Consider the following 20964-nt stretch of genomic DNA (forward strand, 5'->3'; position numbering starts at 1 on the left):
TTGCGTGCACTTGGGAAGACGGCAATACGAGATAAAGCGTCTCTTTCCCTTTTAGCGTTGTCTCGGTTACTTTTCCCTTCCTTATAAAGAGCAAAAGAAACATACAGCAGCAAAAATTACAGCTGCAAAGATGCGCGAGCGCCATTACGTGCTTCGTCTCCGCTCCCTGCACGCAGCGGTATCGCTGCTGGAGCTCGAGCACGCGCGGCACCGAGCCGTCTGCCTCACGCCCCTCTGCTAAGAGCCGAGCGGGAAAGCTGACTGCAGCGCGCCTAGTTTTACGATGCCCGCCAGCAGCCGCGCCGCAGCCAACACTGCGGGACGCGCGAGAGGCGGGAAGAAGGCGCGCTCCGCCCCCTCACGAGAGCCAAGCCCCAGCATGGCGGCCCCCGCGGATCGCTGCCGATGCCCTCCCTCAGGGCGGGGCCATTGACGCAGCGCGCCCTGCCGGGAGCCGAGCGGCCCCGCGCGCCCCGCGCCGCAGTCCCGGCGTGCCCCGCGAGCCAGCCGCCCCGCGCCTCCCGGCGGCCGCTTGTCCGTCCCCGTCAGGCTCCGAGTGGGAGCCGCGGCCGTCCCGCCATGCCCCCCAAGAAGCAGCAGCAGCCTGCGGGGGGCAGCAAGAAGGCGGACCAGAAGAAGAAGGAGAAGATCATTGAGGTGAGGCTGGCGGGCCGCGGCCTGTTCCACGCGGCTCCGGGCGGCCTTCTTCGGCCTTGGGGCCGGGCCTGCGGGCCGTCTCCGCCGCTCACCCCGCGAAGCTGTAACGCGGGGCGCCGCTGCGAGTGGGAGCCCGGGATGTGAGTGTGTGTGTGTGTGAGATGAGCGTAGTTGGACTGATGCGTACACAACAGCTGGTAGAAGGAGGTAAGGAACGAGTGCGAGGGGAGGCCGCTGCCGCAGGCCGGGTGTTACCTGCGCTAACCCGCCCGCCGCAGGGCTGCAGCCGCACGGCCGCGAGATCCCGTCCCTGTGTCTTCTGTTATGTGACAGAGTGTGAGTAGCAAGAAGGTGACCTGGGAGGTGTCTCCTCCATAGCTCTTCTATGATAGATTTATGTTTTACTGGTACGGTTTCCAGAGGTGTGTTTGAACGGAGGTATTATTGCCAGATGAACATCTGGCATTTCTTTGTGACAGGAGGGGAAAAACCCTGCCGTCACATCCCCGGCTCAAGTAGGTTTTTTTTTTGTGTGTGTCGCTTGGGAAGATAGCTTGTTTCAGATGCATGTGTGGGGGGAGCCATCTTCTTAATTAGCTTTCTGAAAAGGTTTGGTGTGGAAGCCTTATTGCTTGAAGTCTAGTGGTTAAACTGCGGATGTAGAGGAAGAACTGGTTCAGGTAATGTAAATGAACTTCTTGCTGTGCAGTTAGGGAAGTATGAACATCTGTCTGGATTTACAGAGTGCGTAGGGGAAGCACTGAAGGAAGTACTGTTGGAAGAGAAACGTCTGTAATACTTAGAAATCACTACAGATATATGGCAATATTAACCTGCTTAACAAGAAGGTAAAGCACTTAAATACGAGTGCACGTGAGTGTCACGTATATGGGAGGGGAAGAGCAGTATGTATGGCTGTTCAGTTTTCACACATGTACATCTGCACTAATGTTTGAACATGCAGATCTGGGATGAAAAACAATAGGTGGTGGCAGCAGCGCTTAGTATGATTTTTGCAAAGCACACTTAAAAGTGATGGGAGGGAGACACACTGTCCACTCTATTGCTTGCATTGTTCATGCTGCCAGAGGAAACAGTTTGTGTTTAACTGAAAGCCCAGGTGGAATGGCAGGTTTTTGGTTTTGTTTTTTCTTTTTTTGTAGCAACTTGTTCTAATTCTTGGTCAGTTACAAGTAACTTGTCTTTAAATTTTTAGGACAAAACATTTGGTCTGAAGAACAAAAAAGGTGCAAAACAACAGAAATTTATCAAGGCTGTGACTCACCAGGTTAAATTTGGTCAGCAAAATCCACGTCAGGTAAGCATTCAGTTGAATTGTTTTTCCACCATGTAGTGAAATCCTCTTTGACTGTAGGAATTGATTGTCATGTAATACTGAAGTAGAAAAAATACTGAGATGTTACTCAGCTGTCTGTTGTGAGAAGCACAGATTTAGCTAGTTGTATTTAAAATAGCACTCTTTGACAAGTCTTTTTGCAAAGATTGTGTAGCTGAAAGTGCCTCCATAAAGATAGCACAGTGTTTTTTGTCTACTGAAAAGTAGAAAACACATCTAATAAGAACACCTGTTTACACAGTACATTATCATAATTGCATTTGAAGTATCCCTAAAAATGATTGTAACACACTGGCTGTTGGCAAAAGTGCAGCTGTGTTCCTTCTCTCTTTTTCTTTGATTCCCATTCAGTCTAAGAAATCATGAATCATAAATTGTGACTAATCTTAAATTGGGGATTGAGGTAACTTCAAAAAAAAAAAAAAAAAAAGCTCTTGTACTTAATGTTGTACCTATGAAAGTGTGTACTGTAATTGGGAGCGCAAATAAGTCCAGCACTTGTGTGGCTATTTTGTAAAAAGGTCAGACAGACTGAAATCTGGAGCTACTGTCACTACCACTTTGATCTGCTTTTGCAAGATGAATTAAAAATTGATGTGGCTGAGACATAAAGTTTCATTGGTTAGAAAGCAGGATTTGAGAGGAATATTATTCTAATGGTAGTGAGCCAGGTCTTACTCCTGCAGTGCTGGAGAGGTTAGCAGCCTGGTATTCATAACGTTCCTGCTCTCTGAATAAGCCTGTAGAATAATTACATTTGCAGCAGTTAACCTCAGGATGTTGTGGACTGTGCTAGATGCCTTACGTGATACGAGGATGAGCTAACAAATGTCGAGTATGACTTCAGAAGTCAAGTTGATGTGCATGTCCTCAGATTACTGACTTCTTGTAGTAATGGGGTCTATTTGGTATCACTCAGAAACATTGATGCGACTCAGGCAGTCCTTCTGAAAGGTGTGTGAAGTCCCTGAATCTGTAGCATGGACAGCAATGCTACTACATGATAAAAAAATGTTTTTTTCAAACACTCAACTGATGGTGTTCAGAACCTCATTCCAGACCTGATGGCACCTATCTTACCTTGTAAAAGCAGTTTTCATTTAGGATTGTCCTGGAGAACTTAACAATACCTTAAAGCAAGTACTGCTGTGTCCTTAGGAAAAATGGAAATGCTATCAACACTGAAAAAAACAAAAGCAAATCAAACTGTTTTTATGTTTTTGGAATCTTTAAGTGAAACAGAAGCCTAAAATACATCTGTTGTTGTTAAAAATCAGGTCACTTTTTTTTTTTTTTTTTTTTTTTTTTTTTTGTGTAGTTGCCATGTTAGGGTCTGCATACTTGGTAAAATAGAGTTTGGGAATTGCTGTATAAAGCAGGGTGTTCTGTAATCAGTTCCAGTGTAAAACAGCTTGGCAACTAAGCTCTTTCATGAAGTTCGATTGACAATTGCCAATAACGTGTCTGAAATATTTGTTAAAAGTCCCACTAGCTTCTCTTAAGGATAAAAATCAAGTCATCTAAGCGTGTTGTGTTTCTCTCATGACCTTTTTCATCTATCTTTACCCTTCTCTACCAGTCTCGTGCTAGATATAGGCCTTTCTTGGCTTCTCCAAAAAAGGCTGAGGCAGGGGTGCCATTTTTGTCTTTCATACCAACTTTTCCTAGGTGAGCCTGTCCCTTAGTCTTCCCTCCTTGTGCCTATGAAAACTAAGAAAAATGTTCTCGTTTTATAACCTAGCAGTTGGCATTGAAACATTGCTGTGTTGATATCAATTCAAATGTTCCAAAAACATTTCCCTGCTTCTACACACAGATAACTCGGGAGCGCTGTTGGTATGCCTGACAAGAAAGCAAAGCAGGGTGTGGGTGATTCAAGAGAAGCTTTTGGCACATATTGAACTGCCTGGTTTGAGTGGTTGCCCTGCTGAAGCATCACACAAGAACAGCTAGCATTTCCTCAGTCTCAAACTTCCACTTCATTTCCTAGCCTGTGAAGGTGGTACAGGAGTAACAACATCTCACATCTCTGACAAATTCTAATTCAAATCTCTTCTGTCTGAAATGTCAGTGCCACTAGATGGCATTTGCAAAGGCAGGGATTTGGAGGAACTTAGAAATCGTACGCTCCCAGCTCATGCCTCTCTCCCCCACTCATTCAGAATGATTTTATGTATTAAGGTAAGGTTCTTATAAGTGAGAAGTGTCATTATGATTTTCTGTTACTAATAGCAAATTTGGCATCGTTGCAGGCTGCCCAAACAGAAAGTGAAAAGAAATTAAAAAAAGAAGATAAGAAAAAAGAACTACAAGAACTAAATGAACTCTTCAAGCCTGTGGTTGCTGCACAGAAGATTAGCAAAGGTATGAATGCCTGAAACTTCTGTTTTGTTCTACTGCTCATATGTCTGTCTCAGGAAAAACATTTAGAAATACTTTGCTGCACTCACGTATTTCTGGGTGGATGGCCTGTTTTTCTGTAATGACACTTGTTTAAAGTGGCCTATGTCCCCATGGAAGGATGAACATGCAGATGTTACAGGTACTAAGCTAATCATTGTGTTCACAGAAAATGTTAATGCACATCAAAAGAGCAGAACTTTGTCAATGACTTCTGCTCTTTCTCATAGTTAACAGTAGGATGTTGGTGTCAAAAATGTAGTCTGAGCTGAGATGGGTTACGGAGCGAGCTAGTATTGCAGTGATTGTAAATTGCAAATTAATTGCTAAGTGCTTGATAATGCTAGAAGACTCCACAGTTGTTTGCCATAGGGAAGAAAAAAATACCAGTATTTCAGGAATGGACTGTATGTTAGTTACTGTGTGCTGTATTGTGCTTCTGGCACAAGAATTGTTTACCAAAGAAGTGTGGGGTTTTTTTTGTTGGTTTTGAAGTGAACTTGATGTTTTGTCGTTGTGTCATTTAGCAGCAATAAAGGCGAGGTTCTTTATTTTTATCCGTAGTGGTAGCTATTGAATGAGAGGTATTGCAAAACACCAACATTATCCTAATTAAAACTTTGTCTTTCTGCTGAGCTTGCCAGCAAGTTCAACTATGTTACCTGATGTTCTTGTAGGGGTTCAGTTGCTGATAAACCAGTTCTTTATTTAAGGTCTTAAACAGCTGCTGCTGAGCATAATCTAGTCCCTGGTGACTGGAACCAAGCTTGAAATGAGTGAGAAACTGAAGCTTAAAATCATATGTTAGTACTTGAGAACTTCATCTGTTACATCTAGTAGATAAATTTAAACCCCTCTTCATTTCTTCTTTTGCCTCCTGATGCTCAAACAATTTGCTGTGGTATTTACTTGAAAACCATAGTTAGTGATTGGGTACTTCCCATTTTAGCAGCACTGGCTTATTTTTAAGGCTAGAAACAGCCGTCTCAGTATTATTGAATGAGTACAGGCGAGGTTAATAAAACTTCTTCTAGCATATTTCTGATTATGTTAAAGAAAGGTTGACGTTCAAAAGATGCTTTACCACATATCAGAACCAAAAATGGCCTACTATATAGGGAAGAACTTGTGTGGAATGATTTGTTATGCGTTACATGAGCACATTCTTCTCAGGCACACTGCTACCCATACTTCCTATAGTCACATCTTCATTGATAGTTAATATAAATATCCTGCTATACGAACTAAATAAGATGCTTTCAGAACACAGTGTATCTACTTGAAGTGAAGAAAGGGCTGTTGGGGTGAACTTTTCATTAAATAACTTATTTTTTTAAAGCACCTTTTCATTCTGTGCAGGTCCTAAATATGGTAAGATCTTAGACAATGTTCTTTAAACTTTCAAGATACAACTTCTGTTGTGTTCTAGTATTTTGCTTACAGATGTTATTAAAATAGAAAAACTTTCTTCACTCAGGTGCTGATCCCAAATCTGTAGTTTGTGCTTTCTTCAAGCAAGGGCAGTGCACTAAAGGGGACAAGTGCAAGTTTTCTCATGATTTGTCCTTGGAAAGGAAGTGTGAAAAACGAAGTGTCTACATTGATGCAAGAGATGAAGACCTCGAAAAAGGTACACTGCTTCTAGGAAACATTCCATAAATCATCTTCTGATTCTGCAGTTGCATTTTTAAGTTAAGCAAGTTGCATTTGTATGATTCCAAAGACCCTGGTCACAGTGATAGCAACCCATATTGCTGTGTTCAAAATGTTAATGAAACTTGATAGCTGCTCTTAAAAGCTGGCTCACAAGTATTCTGTAGTCCTTGTTTGAAAAAGTATCACTAATTGATCTTGGATGGGGGTTTGTGAGTCCTGCTATGTGTGAAGTTTTGTGTCATACGAATAGCAGGTCATACAGTATTTGTTCTTCCTCATCATTTTTACATTATGAAGAAGTTTAAGTTATATAAGTAGAGTCACATTTCTTAAGTCTTTACCTGAAAATACATTTCACATATGTACAGATAAAAGCTTATCAGATTTTTGAGGAGGATGTCTTGTGAGCTGTATAATGAAGGAAGAACACTGAGGTTTACCGAAAGCAAGTGTAGTATTTTGCACCTGCGAAGGAATAACTGCAAGTATCAGCACAGGTTGGGGTATGACCTGCTGGAGGATCTGAGGGTCCTGGTGGGTGACAGGTTGACCGTGAGCCAGCAGGGCGCCTTGTTGGCCAAGAAGGCCAATGGCATCCTGAGGTTCTTTAAAAGGTGCGTGGCCAGTAGGTCAGGGAAGATGATCGTCCCCCTCACCGTGCCCAGATCAAACTACAACTGGAGTACTGTATCCAGTTCTGGGCTCCCTGATAGAGGAAAACCAGGGATCTCCTGGAAAGAGTCCAGCGAAGGGCCATGAAGATGATAAAGGGCCTGGAACACCTTTCTGATGAGGGAAGGCTGAGCAACCTGTATCTGTTCAGCCTTGAGAAAAGAAGACTGAGAGGGGATCTTTTTCATGTTTAAAAATACCTTAAGTGTGGGAGTCAAAAAGACACTTCTGCGTCTTTTCAGAAGTCTGTGGGGACAGGACAAGGGGAAACGGCTGTAAACGTAAGCATAGGAAGTTCTGCACCAATATATAAGGGAACTTACTCATGGTGAGGGTAACAGAGCACTGGAACAGGCTGCCCAGAGAGGTTATGGGGTCTCCTTCTCTGGAGACGTTCAAGACCTGCCTGGACGCCTAGGTGTGCAGCCTGCTGTGGGGGACTGCTTTGCAGAGGTATTGGGCTCGAGGATCTCTAGAGGTTTCTTCCAACCCCTGCAGTTCTGAGATTGTGTTTTATTACAGAAGACTGAATTGGGTTGGTTTTTTTTTCCATAGGTTAACTAAAACATAAGAACTGCATGTTACTGCTGTTAATTAGGGGAAAAAGAATATTGTTTAGGATTTGGAATGTTTGTGCAAACTTCTGTTGTCTTCTAGACACGATGGATAACTGGGATGAAAAGAAACTAGAAGAGGTGGTGAACAAGAAGCATGGTGAAGCGGAAAAGAAAAAACCCAAAACTCAAATAGTATGTCTTCTCTGTTTTCATTGAACTGTAGTTTTTGTTATTTAGCAGCAGAGACAGGCTGATTGAGTTGTTTTGACTTTGTGACACCTGGCTGCTAAGAAATTAGTTTGTACACTGAATGCTGTATCTTAATCCTTTGTGCTCTTTATTTTTTTTGATCCTTCAGGACGACTATGCCTTGTTCACAGTCCCAAATAGGCTATTGATACTTGCCAGAATTAAACTTAGGTATGACTAGGTGTTACAAATTGCTTGTCAGAAGTTTCAGAATGATATATTTATGTCAGGATCATGAGTTGGAACGTGAAACATCTGAAATTGTTTATTTTGATTAAAAGTACACTCGGTTTTCATGACCAAACATAAACCCTTAGCATGCTTTTACACGTGCTGCTGGGTTTACTGTAGTACAGTCACTAGTCTTTCAAGTCAGCCTATCTAAGTTGAGATTATATTAAGGGCGAAAGCTGTTGAGTACTTGAGGTTTTAGATAGTTAGTTGCTCTTTTTATATCTACTTTTTGTAATGGAGTGCATGGCACGTTTATTCACTTTTGACCACAGCTGGCTTTGAATTACTGTACTTTTGGCATGTAGTAGCTGTGCTAGTGTAAATTGCTGGGGATGAGAATACAGGACCAACAAGTGTTGTTTTATGCAGGTCTGCAAATATTTTCTTGATGCTATTGAAAACAACAAATACGGATGGTTTTGGGTCTGTCCAGGCGGCGGAGACAATTGCATGTATCGCCATGCTCTTCCTCCAGGTTTTGTACTAAAAAAAGACAAAAAGAAGGAAGAAAAGCAAGATGAAATTTCCTTAGAAGATCTAATAGAAAAAGAGGTAAAGTTTCAATTAGGTACCTCTTGGTGGTGTTTGTTTTCATTATACTGCAAAGAGGAGGAAAACTGTCGATAATAACATCGTAGTGAATTATTGAAAAGCATTGAATAGTTGTATATCTATATAAGCTGGACTGAGGAATGCATAGTAATTCATGTTTTTTGTTTAGCTAGTTTATGTTTAGCTAGTTTTCTTCCTCTCAATCAGCTGAGTGAGTTTCTAAAAGTATAGCTGGATACTTACTGTTAGGGTAAGATGGATAATCCTGTTTTAGGAGGCTTCTGTTTCTTACTGCTGTTTGTCCTTTTACAACTGTTTCTTCCTCAGCTCAAATTCACCATTGCCTTAGTTCTTGCTTAATTCTGCCATTCATTACTGTGTGGTTCTGTTAAGAGGAATCAGCATGAAGAAAGGGCCCTCCCAAAGATGTTATACTGCAGCTCTGCTGACACCATTCCCTGGCAGTGCCAGATGGAAAGTAACTTAAACTAATACCACAGGCTTCTTCCTCCATTTTCCACGTTCACTTAAGTGTTGATTTGTCTCAACTGGAAAACTGATGTGGAATCTCACTTTAAGTTGATGAAGCATGTTTAACAGCGGTGAGAGTGCAGAAGCAATTAGAAATAAATGTTTTCAATTAGTTTCTAGAAAAGAGTAATTACGTATCCTTAATTTGTTATCCCTAGGGTTTGCTTTTGGAACCAATGTCTAGCATTAATCAGTCTTTCTACTTGACAGCGTGCTGCCTTAGGACCAAACGTTACCAAAATCACATTAGAGTGTTTTATTGCATGGAAGAGAAGAAAAAGACAAGAAAAAATTGATAAGGCAGAGCAAGATATGGAAAGGAGGAAAGCAGATTTTAAAGCCGGCAAGGCGTTGGTGGTACGTTCTATACTTTCATTCCTAATGTAAAGAGTAAATAGAAGCTGACTACTTTTTTAGAAAAACTAGAATTGTTGCTTTTTTTTTTTTTCTTTATTGAACAACCTTATAAATTCTGTGAAATTATAAATTAATTGCTTCCTCTGCTAACAGATCAGTGGACGTGAAGTATTTGAGTTCCGACCAGAGCTGGTTGATGCTGATGATGAAGAAGCAGATGACACTCGCTACACTCAAGGAACGGGAGAAGATGATGAGGTAAGAAAAAAAAAAAAGGGGGGGAAAAAAGCTAACCAAAATAATATTTTGAGTTACATGGGAAATTGAAGACGTTTTTTGCAAGGCTTGCTCCTAAATTGAGAGCTCTTAAGGTACAATTAAAATTTCAAGTACTTAATTCAGTGCTAATACGGAATGTTTTCCCCATTACGATGTCAAAAGGAGGATGGAAAAGGTCTGTAGAAGTTCTGCAGAAATTATAATCTGTGTAGAAGAGTGATTCATATGGAAAATACTGGTGTACTTTTCAGGTGGAAGACCCTGTGTGTGTAAATGATATAGACCTGAGTCTGTATGTCCCAAAGGCTGTAGATGAAACTGGCATTACAGTGGCTAGTCCTGAGCGATTCAGCACGTACGCTTCAATAGAAAAAGATGGTAAGTTTATTATGTAGGCATCCCTTTTAAGGGAATGAATTGATAAGTTCATTTTTTGAAAACTTGCTTCCAAAAAAGCAAGCAGAAATGTGTTCTTGATATGCCAAAAAGCATTATTTGTTTGTTTGTTTTTTAAAGAGCAGAAGCAAAATGACTATCATGATCATTGTACTTACTGGAGGCAATGATTCTAGTAGATCTGTGTGCACTTCTTATTTTTCTTGAGTTCAACTTCTAAATAAAAAGTAGTGTATAATATTTTTCCAGCTTGCATAGATTAACTTCTAATTTCTACAAGCTAACACTTCATTTTGCTGCAGTTGTCAAATGCAAACTCCAGTCTTCCAAGTTAACCCGAGTCTTTGAAGTGCAGATGTTGAATAGGAGCAAAACATGAAGCCTGATCCTGTTATAAAAATAGGAGTTGAGGGGTTAGATATGCGAGTTATTGTTTTCAGCCTGTTCTAATAACTAATGATCCAACCTGGCATGTTAATTGGACATGTGCCATTTAGTCTATATAAGCTCAGATACAGAAATTGAAAATATTAAGTGACTGGTTGAAAAACTTCAGAGCTTGTCTGGTATGATTGTGAACCTAGTGATTAAGAAATGTGTGACACTAAAATGTGTAAAAAAAACTGTATTTTCAGATAATAAACTAAGTGAAGCTTCTGGAGGTGAGATAAACAGCAGTGAACAAAATGATTTAGAAGAAGGTCGTGATGGCGATGAGGAGTTAGAAAATGGAGTCATTGATGCAGTGCCCGTTGATGAAAATCTTTTTACTGGCGAGGACTTGGATGAACTAGAAGAAGAACTAAACACTCTTGATTTAGAAGAATGAATTAAAAAGCTCATTGGAATTAAAGTCCATGTGATAAAGTGCAAACTGACTACACTTTTCCTCCTTCTTGAATAGAATTCTTAAACAGAATTTTATGGTTACCCGGCTGATTCTGATGGGCACATCATATACCAGGAATGTTTTACTTCTGTCTCATCTCCAAACTTGCTATGATCACAGTAAGAAACTCAGAGTAGTTCATAATTACCTGACAGCTGAATTTGCAGAGAATGAGATCATAAATTTCACCTAAAAGTAGGAAGTGTAACTGCTTTGCCCGTATGCAGGTGTAAGTGAGAAGTTGATACCAGCTGCAGTATGAAATAAAAGTGAACGTTCCTGACCAGAACTGCATTTGCAATAGTGATTGTGTTGATTTAGAAACTGCCTGACTTGCTTTTAGGCAGAGCACTCTAGAGGAGCTGATGCAGATCACGCTTCTTGACATGTTGATTAGCTTTATTTGATCAGCTGGATACTGAGGATACAGACAGTGAACTGATACATCAACAGTACAACATGGTGCCCTCTGTTGAAAAACTCCCAAATTTTCCCACCGCCTTTTGCCAGCAAAACTGTAAATAAAAACTACCAACTTAAAAAGCCCCGTGTTGCTTTTTCTCTGTTAAGATATGACAGCAAATGGATAATAACATGATTTTCTGATACAGTGATGGATGCTTTCTCTCCAGTCCTCATGAAGTGATTGATGTTGGCTTAAATTACGTTAGGGTTAATGGCAGTTGGATTTTTTCTACTCTTCACGCAGTTTGTAGAATTGAGCAGCTGACTTCCCCTCCTGTTGTCATCTCCCACCCATCCATCAACAGATTTAATCCAAGCTATTGAGTGCCCGTTTTGGATTGAGTCTCATGCTTTCCCTGCTCTGTTTGTATGTTAGCTAAGGCTTTGAGCTCTGTGGAGCAGGGATGTTAGGGTCTAAAAAATGCCTATAATGTCTTGGGTATTCTCTGAGTTGTGCAGTAATAACATCTGGCTGAAGGCAGAGCTGTGGATGCTGTTGTGTCCCTGCAGGGGGCAGCTGTCAGGTTTCGGTGAAGTCAAGTTGCCCTTCCAAAATTTATCAAAACCTTACCATGATGATGTCTGTAGAGGTGCTTTCTCAAGGGGGCTCAAAGTTTTATGCCTCATTGCCACACTACTAAGTATCTGTAACAGTACTGCTGTACTAAGGGGTACCGTTTATATGGCTGTTTTTTCTGAAGTTTTCAAGTTACTACTTCAAGTTTGTTAAGCTTCATGGCATTGTTAGCAAGCTTACTTGAACCACTGTTGAGTGGTAATACGAGCTTTAATGGTTATTTCTGACACTGCTGAGTCAACTCTTGTATCTTTAATGCTATTTCTAAAATAGCTGACTTCAACCTTTTTTGCCCTTTTTGGGATCTTTGTGGAATTTTTTTTCTCTTATAGAAACAAGAAAACAATGTTTGGGGAAAAGAGGTCTACTGGAATGGACTCCTAAATGTAAGTGTTTAAAGACAAGCTGCAGTATCAGATAATAAATGTTTATTCCTGCAGTTTTCTCTTGTGGCCATAAACGAAGAGTGTTGACAGATTATTGTATTATACTGACCAGAAATAGGCTATCTGGATTTCAGGACACTTAAGAATGCAATTCAAATTTGAATGTATGATGCCTAATTTTTCAAAGTTGTATATTTTAAATGGGAATAAAATAATTATTAAGGATTGAAATGGCTATATTTTGTTCTGGAGACTAATATGCAGCGTGTAATACTGATTTCTGTCATCTTGTCTGTTTCATTGATGTAAACGTGTTACATCTTCACAATTGCAACCATGTTCTTAAATTATTTGTACTTTGCAGGTTAGCTCATTTCAGCTGAAGGAATGTAAAAATAAATGAGCAGGATGTGCCCTTTTTGAGTTCAGTATAAAGGGCTCAGTGCAGTGCATACCCTGCTGTGTATGTTGAAACTAAATAGCAGGATATAGTTATGTTGCATAGCATTTACATAAATTGAATAACCATAACTTAATAGAAAAAAAAACAGTTCTCTTGGGCATTAAGTTTTGGCTTAACTCTCTGTGGTCATGAAGCAATAGTTTGCTGCCCCTCTGATTTGGCTTAATTGATTCTAGCATTTCTACAGACTCTGCTTGCTCTTGCTTAGGCCTCTTGGCTCTGTAGAGATCTCTAACCACAAAAGCAGGATGGGTGCTTCCCAAGAAGCGTTCATGTAGCACTCAGGCATGCTTCTGAGGATTGGTAGCATTATGGTGCTGCTTATTCCTTTTGCTTGAAGATAAGCTTAAATGTAACTAGTTGAAAAATGCTTTCATGAGTGAAAGCCTAAATTAGCAGCTAATAGAGTTTCAGTCATTAAATGCTCAATTAGAAATGGGTGCTAAGACCTTACTGAAGGTAAATTGTGGAAAAGAACAGCTGATTAAAATGAAGTCCACCTGAATGTTACCTACCCACGAGCTGTTTCTGCAGATGCAATTGTCTTGTAATTCCTCTGATGTGAATAGCTGATGCCATAGATCTGCTTAAAGAAAAATGAGAAATCCTGAGATAGCAGTGTCTTCACCTGTGTGTTTTTAGGGGTCAAAAAAACAGTCATCTTACTACTGTGGGAAGGCTCTATCCAGAGGATTCAAGTCAGGCTATGCAGATGCATAGGCCAGGGAGGAAACATTTCTGAGGAGCTTCACTCATTCTGTGAGTGCACACGGCCTGCTCTGCTGTTTGCCTCATCTCTGCCCCCAAACTTAAGTGGAAAAAAAACCTGTGTGAAAACTGTGGTGTAGCTATGGGGCTTTCATATCTCCTGGGGAAAAAATGCTGCTTGTAGCACTCCGCCTTCACTCTGTTTCTGTGCAGGGAACATCTGCATAGAGCCCATACTTTTTCATAGCAGTTTCAAACAGCAGTTTGCTGTTAAGGAAGTGGAATGCTTGTTGACTTTAAAGCTTGAAAGACAAAAATCCGTTTCAGTCACAAGAGGACACCTTTAATTGAAAATTCTCATAGGACTTCTGAGGGCTGTATAATTGAAAAAATAACTTACCTCCTCCTCGATGTTACTCAGAAAGCTTCCTACTTTAAATACACATGGCTGGTAAATGCCTGGGGAAAAAAAAAAAGAAGGAAAATTAAATGTGAAGGTTGACCTTAACTATTGCATCACAGCATTTCCACTGCAAGCAATTAGTAGATCATTTCTTACTGGATGACATTTCTCAGCTGTATTTTATCAAGGGGGAATTCGATTAACATGTGATGGAGCAGTGATGTTCTCCTTGGCAATGCATTATTCTCATAGATTGTGTTCATTTCACAAACAGATTGCATAAACAGAACTTGCACGTATAAAATACACTCATTTCTGAGTACTTTCACAATTCTTTAGTCAGATGTGTGAAATAAGTGTTGAAAAAACTTGTGTAGGACGTTCTGATGGCTGATTGCTATTTATGTTGCCAAGTGAATGCCCCTTTAAAAAAAAAAAAAACAATTAGCCAAATAGAAAAAGTTTTGCAAGTGTTAGTTTTTTGCAGGCTTAATTATCTTGCAAGTAAATAATGGCACAGTTCATAAACTGCTAATATTCATGTGCTTCTTTGGGATAGCTTAATGGAACTTCAGATTTTTTTTTATTTGTCAGACATTCCTACAAGGTTAGACCTTCCTTTTCCTCACTTTTTATTACAGCTGTAAGATGAGCAATCTCATCGTTTCAAATGCAAGTTTACCTCGTGTATGTGTGTGCATATGAGTCTCTCAATGGCTTTCTTTTTTTTTCAATCGTGTTTTTTCCTTTTCTCCCCCCTGAATCCCTTTACGTTTCCAGCATCTTTTAGCAAGCAGCCTAAGCTTTGTAAGCAGCTGACACGCTTTGTTTGGAACATGTCTCCTAACTTAAAGTATTTGATCTCCAGGGAAAACACTTAGCAGAAGCAACATCTTATGTCTTCCTCAGCTTTGACTTGGTGCCAAGAAGAGGAAGTGATACTGAAAATAAGTATTTCAGTTTGAAGGATACCATTTCTTACTGCGTTTCTGTGCTAGAAAAACTTGTGTACAAAATTAGCAACTTCACCTCCCCAGTAGTGCATGAGACTTTTCTATGAATGGGCCTTAATCAGCAGAATCTTTAGTGGAGCAAATGGTCTTTGTTCCTAGTAATGTGCCGGATGTGCTTTATGTAGTTGTGATCCCATTAAGTGCTTTTCACAGTGATATCTGCAAATCACCTTTCTCTTCCCCCCACCCCTGGTACTATTAGAGGCTTAGAAGTGACCTTGGCTTATTTTCTGTCACTTCCAGTTTCTGCCTTTCAATAGAAGTTCTGTCTTTTCACAGAGAGTGGCTGTTGCTGGTGTTAGCAACAGGGCCAAGATGTTTTATTCATTTATGATGCTATAGTCCTAATATGTGAACACAACAGGCTCCTTCATAACGCATTATTGAAATAATCAGTTCTTTTGATCATATGTACCAGCATTTCATTTGTGTTAAAGAGACTTCAGGCATCTGTGGCTGAGAATATTCAAGCAGTGCAATATATTTGGACACAGGTTTGAGAAAGGCTGGCATGAAACTAAAGAAATATTTCCAAACTGAACCAAATTCAACTTGAAAAGTGTCAAGGTGAACTCTTAAAATGAAGCAAGATATAGTGGAAGATGAAGTATACAACTTCTAAAACATTCCTAGATTTCTATGAGGGCACACGCAAAGACACAGGGCAAACTACTGTAAAAAGTTCACAAGACAAAATGGTATTCTTTGTACAATAAGGCATTAGAGAAATATATTCTACCAGTTGTACATCCTTGGGCTTGTGTTAAAATGAAACTGTATTTTCAGTGTATGATATGCTTGTAGAGCACGTTTTGCAGTTGTAGAAAGTTATCTAAAACCTCATAGTTCTCTGACCTGAGAGTGTTTGGTCCTCTTTGCGCTTCACTTCCATTCCTGTTTTATTCCTTGCTTTACATCCCGACACTGAGGCTGTCATTTCTGCACTCTGAGCACTGCACACAAGATTGAATGTAAAATACTGCTGTAGTGTGTCTACACAATAATCCAAATTCCGTGTAAGCTCTTAAACGAAGATTTCTGCTAACTTTGGAAACACTTAAATTTGAAGTAGTTTAACTGGGTAGGGAAGAGTAGACTTTAAAAATTAAAAAAACAAAAACAAAAACAAAACCTACAACAAAACAAGATGAACTGACCTCTATTTAATCATTTCATGGCTGCAACTGAATGCCTCCTTAACATCTCAGACATGAATTGGGTAATAGCCATATTTCTCAGCAAGAAACCTTTGATCTTCTCTCTTCACCCCTTTCTTCTGTTGTCTTCTCTCCCTTCCAAGCATGAACACGCTGTTGCAGAGTTTTCTGCCTGACCTCTGCTCTGTGCTGATGGGCTGAGTGTCTGCCGTGTGTTCCAGCTGGCTGCCTTCTGCCTTTGGCTGCTCAGTGGGTGTGCTGTGGAGCTCCGTGCTGCTCAGTAGCATGCTCTCGTGGTGGGACTCTGAGGTTTTGTTTATGGAATCAAGAGAAGAGTTAAGTTGGTCAGAAATTACATAGTAAAGGCATTATCGCTATGTCAGATGAATCGAAATTGAGGAGGGACAGGCTGTAAGGGGTGCAGAGGGGTTTATTTAACTGCAGACAGCTCACCTTTGTGAACTTTTTCCTCGAATAAAGAGCTAGTGGGTGTCAGAACTGCATGTTGTTTAGTCATATCAGCCCTATATCGGTCTCCAGTCTTTTTCCTGTCATTATAGAAAGTCTGTGTTCTGTGAAGAGCGATTCTGTTATGTGACCCACAAAGTGTCCTCCACACAGGAAACATAAAGCTACAGTTTGACAGAATATGTGCTATAAATAGATGGGTGCACATTCTTGGTATGTATGGGAGGCAGGAGGAAGTGGAACAAGAATCCATAGATGGTAAAAAAAAAAGGGAGAAGTTTTAAAATACACTCTTTATTAAGGCAAAGAATTGTCTGCATATTCTATCACTAGTAACTTGTCAACATTAACTGGCAAATTTCTTTTGGTAGAAATGAGGAACTGAAGTTACATTCCAGGAATTCTTCAGCCAGTAGCACCCAACTCAGAGCCTATTGGAGCCAATGCCTGGACATTGCAGGCTAGGCAAAAGCCAAAACAGTTTTAAAAGATAGCCATAAAAATATAAAGGAGGGGAAAAAAAAAAAAAAAGAAGAAAGAAAACTGAAACAAACAACATCCTTTGTGCCTATAGATCAGGGCTGTTAGAAGCATTCCATTTCTCCTTGCTCCAGGCAGAACTCTATTTCAAATGTGTTTCTGCCAGGTAGAGTTGCTTTCCAGTAACAGCTGAGTGTGGGTTGAAGTCTTCTATGTACACATCACAACACATTTTCAAAATGTGTTTTCCCAGCTTCACAGCCCCGCCTGTTGGCTGGAGTTTGGTGTGGTGGCTTCCCAGGCTTTCCCTATCTCCAAAAGAAATGGGGTCATATTTACATATATTATTGTATTTCTTCCTTTTGATCCTTTTCTCCAGAGTATAAATGCTGTTTAAAAAGATATTCAAGTCTTTGGGGTTTTTACTGAGCAACATCAGGTTAAGTTGATTTGTTGGATCTAAAGATCTGTAAACTAAAATCTGAGGAAGACGGGATTTGTAACACTGATTTTGTCAGATAGAAGAGATGTGAATCCCTTTGTAGACTGTGTGGAGCTGCTTCTGAACTGGGCGATCTGAAATCCCAACATACAAAAACTCCTGTTGAGTAACCAGCATTCTGCAACACTCAGCGGGGATGGAGGAGACGCTGACTAACACTGAGGTAATGCGGCTATCACAACTGAGCAAACCAGAAAACAGCCTGGATCCGACTCATTTCCTTTCCAACTGGAAGATCTCAAACTTTGCCCTGAGCGTGGTTCACCAGTTAGAAACTGCTTTTATAGACACTCTCCTATTGCTAGAGGAAACTGCCTGAGAGGTTCTAGTAACCAATGAGTGGGGTTTTTCTGGACTGGTGAGTCCTGGTGGAACCACAACAACCTGAGCTTACAACACAGCTGTGGTGGTTTTGCCTCGCCCCTCACCCAGTGGTGCTTTTGTGGTTTGCAGTGTTCATGGAATTTCAAGAAAATAAGCATTAGTTGATGAGTGTTAGACAAAAATAACACTGAAGTAATAAGATAAGACCATTTTTAGTCAAGCTTGCTTTCTACTGCTGTATTAGAGACTGAGTTACTTCTTAAAGGTCTGCTCAGAGCAATTAAACTGCTCTGTGAAACTGAATGCCTGGATGGCAAAAGAGAAGAGCTCTCTTATGGTTGAATGACGCCTTTTGCCAGCCAACAACAGTATCAACAAACAAGTCAGTGGCAATCCTTTCTGTGCTCCAGATGTTAGTAGAGCTGGATCTGACAAATGCTGGATCTGCTAAGAAGCTGAAGCTTTTCCCTTAGCATGGGATGTTTTTCAGGGCCTTTTAAGTAGAACCACTGTGGAATGCATATTTTTAACTTATCCTGAATTACGGGATTTTGGCTGTTTCTTTCATGACAGTAACATTACGAGAGAGAAACACAGGATTGCAATTAAAAAAAAAAAACATATTCTGAAATTCTCTGTTCATTCTACAGGCTGAAAGCTAAGGAAAAATTAAAAAGAAGCAATGAGTTCTCCAAATATGCCTGGCATCCTGCAAAGCCTTACTCAACTGTGTTAATGATCAGTTGTATAAGGAAAAGCTAGCAAGGTCACAGCTTGCTGTCCCTGTTCTGCCCACTTCCTAGTGGCTACTTTCCACTGCTATATGCCTTAGCAGACTGCAGATGGAAAAGTAGTCGGTAGAGCAAATATAGAAGCATATAATTTGTTTGTTTGCATTGCGTAACACAGTTCTACTAGCTGTCAATCTACTTGTTAATCATACTGAGAGCTAAACAAGTCAGCAAGGAAAAATTACACTTTTACTAGAAGGGTGTTTCCTGCTTTAGACTGATACAAAGTCTGTTTGGGGCCATCATTCCTTTGCCTGTGATTCTGTCATGTAATAACTCAGTGCCAGCTATAGCCTCAATCACTTTTTTTGGCAATAGAAAATGCTTGTTTTAATTTCTAGTGAGATATGCTTTGACTGGAAGTGCACCCCAGGCCCGTGTTTCTGTTCTCTGTGCTGAGGTGGAGGCAGGAGAGCTGCGGGCTGCCCGGAGCGATGGACGGGTTCTATGCAATGCAGCAGCCCAGGCAGTGCCCCATCCCTGTGTGTGACTCATTGTGGTGTGGGAGCTGGGTCAGGGGAAGAGCGGGCAGCATTCCCAGCCCCAGTGATAGTGGGCAGATAGACTTGTGAAGAAATTGTCCTACTGAGGAGAGGAAACCGTCTGATGAAGGTATCCTTGGGGATGAGCAACCTCTGATGTACGCCACGGCTAAATTACTCCCCTGGCTTTTCACTTATCCATCCACTGACAGCACACAGCAGTGCTGCACAGCCACTTCTTGGGAAGACAAAATTTGCCATTCAGTAAGCAGCCCTCATATCTTAATCATATCATACATCTTAATGTTATCATATCCCTTGCTGTTTGTGTAATGAGAACGTATATGATCAAACAGAGAAAATAAATCCTCCTTTTGCCAAATCTACAGACATATTGAGTATTTTGTTATTTTATGCTTTTAGTATTTGCTAAGATTTAGAAACTTATTTACCTATCTGAAGTTTTGCTTTGATCAGGTCCACGGTGTAACAGCTGTGAGAGACAAGTCACTACATCATAAAAGTTATTCTTCGCCATGACTTTACCTATGGAGAGGTGACAAGATAAGAAAATCAGCAACAAACATCGAGCCTGGGCATAGGAACTCTCTTGTTTTTGGCAAAATTACAGATTTTCCGTTGATTTCCTCAAGAAATTATCATCACTTGACAGTAAGAACAACTGACAGCAACACAGAATGACCAGGTCCTTCTTTCTGGTGGCGCCGTGTGTTTACCTGCACAGGCCCCTTACTGTCCTTGTGCTGCAGTGTGTCAGACTGCAGACAGGCAGGCTGTGAGACTTCATAACTGATTACTTAATTTAGCTTGTGTATTTTCATAAAATCTGACCATAACAATATACAATGGAATTGAAGTTTTTACTTAAAGCAACTTTCTCTATTAGGTGAGAAACTGCAATTATCACCCCAATGTTCAGTTCTTTTCCCTGAAATCCTTCCCTTTTTTTCTTTCATGTGTGTGCCACAACAATGGGCTATCAGTGAACACAGACTAAGTAGGCATCACCAAGAACAGTGCAGTGCTGTAAATTCGCCCTCCAAGATAAACAGGAAGCTGATGCTAATTCTGAAATGTGATTCATTGTGCAATTGGTGACAAAGCACACTTCCTTTTTTTTCTCTTTTTTTTGTGGGGGTGAGGGGGAAGAGAAGAGGGGAAGGTCCTTGGGTCCTTTGAGAGCAATAAGTCCTTGAAAGATAAGCAAAAAATAACATGCTAAGTGGTCCTGGGGTCAACGTTTCAATATCATGCTTCTGAACAAAGCCGATTACATCAAAACTCAGGAATGCTTGCTGGCTACGAAATGGTTTCTTCTATCCAGCGGGTTAACGGGCAGCTCCCTCGCACGAATTCTGGCCGTAAGAGGTTGCCTACACGTGCTCTGACCGCTTTATTACTTTCTCCGTCTTTCGGTGAGGATTGCTGCCAGCTGGGCTCACTCCGAACGGCCGGCCCCGTACGCCGCGCAGTTCCTACCGCGGAACTATAAAGCAAAGCACAACACTCCGCGCTTGAACCGAGTCCGGTATCTCATTAGCGGTCCCCGAGCCGTCGGAGAGCGGTCCTAGTCCTTCGGAGGGCTCGGGCTGCCGCCTACGCGAGCGGTCCCTCCCGGAGCAGGACGGGCAGCGGCAGCCCCGCTGTCCGCCGTTCCGCAGCCCGGCTCCGCCCCGCCGTCCGCAGGCCCGAGCACCGCCGCTCCGCCGCCCGGGCCACTCTCGGGTCGCTGGCGCGCGGCTCCCCGCGCGGCTTTCGGCGCTTCCTTCTCCGGCGGTCCCGCGCTCCGCGGACCCCACCCGCGTGCGGGGCCGCCTTCCCACGGCACGGCCGCCGGAGCAGGCCGCGTCGAGCCGCCCGGAACGGGCCGCGGAGGGGCCGGGCGGCGGCGGGAGCGGGGCCCGCCCCCGGCACCACATGATGCCGCTCCTCCTTCCT

General features: G+C 41.5%; 1 protein-coding gene and 1 long non-coding RNA gene across 5 annotated transcripts; one reads left to right on the forward strand and one right to left on the reverse strand.

Annotated features, from left to right (window-relative positions):
* The first annotated feature begins 511 nt into the window (after positions 1 to 511).
* On the forward strand, positions 512 to 12445 carry ZC3H15 (zinc finger CCCH-type containing 15). The gene is made up of 10 exons (XM_042822102.1): positions 512 to 657; positions 1874 to 1975; positions 4267 to 4378; positions 5892 to 6044; positions 7400 to 7491; positions 8152 to 8334; positions 9076 to 9222; positions 9376 to 9480; positions 9753 to 9879; positions 10533 to 12445. The coding sequence occupies exons 1-10, from the start codon at positions 580 to 582 to the stop codon at positions 10724 to 10726; spliced, it is 1293 nt and encodes a 430-aa protein (XP_042678036.1). The 5' UTR covers positions 512 to 579; the 3' UTR covers positions 10727 to 12445.
* Positions 7503 to 20670, reverse strand: LOC122162115. 4 transcript variants are annotated; one of them, XR_006169430.1, is made up of 7 exons: positions 19458 to 20670; positions 15959 to 16262; positions 13786 to 13844; positions 13193 to 13263; positions 10056 to 10285; positions 8578 to 8719; positions 7503 to 8265 (listed from the first exon to the last, which is right to left on the reverse strand). It is a non-coding gene; the product is annotated as an uncharacterized LOC122162115 (long non-coding RNA). The 4 variants fall into 4 exon arrangements; XR_006169428.1 differs by having other exon boundaries at positions 7504 to 8265; positions 13193 to 13260; XR_006169429.1 differs by lacking the exon at positions 8578 to 8719 and having other exon boundaries at positions 7505 to 8265; positions 13193 to 13260.
* Between the last annotated feature and the right edge of the window lie 294 nt (positions 20671 to 20964).

The sequence above is a fragment of the Centrocercus urophasianus genome, unplaced genomic scaffold (genome assembly GCF_019232065.1).
Source record: "Centrocercus urophasianus isolate 14NV4802_14NV808 unplaced genomic scaffold, USGS_Curo_1.0 seq_20, whole genome shotgun sequence".
Classification (NCBI taxonomy): domain Eukaryota; kingdom Metazoa; phylum Chordata; class Aves; order Galliformes; family Phasianidae; genus Centrocercus; species Centrocercus urophasianus.

Excerpts from the sequence above, each read along its gene's own strand:
- ZC3H15 (XM_042822102.1), top strand. The coding sequence starts at position 580 with ATGCCCCCCAAGAAGCAGCAGCAGCCTGCGGGGGGCAGCAAGAAGGCG. Across the intron at positions 658-1,873 it reads AGAAGGAGAAGATCATTGAG|GACAAAACATTTGGTCTGAA; the intron begins GTGAGGCTGGCG and ends TTAAATTTTTAG. Across the intron at positions 9,880-10,532 it reads CGCTTCAATAGAAAAAGATG|ATAATAAACTAAGTGAAGCT; the intron begins GTAAGTTTATTA and ends CTGTATTTTCAG.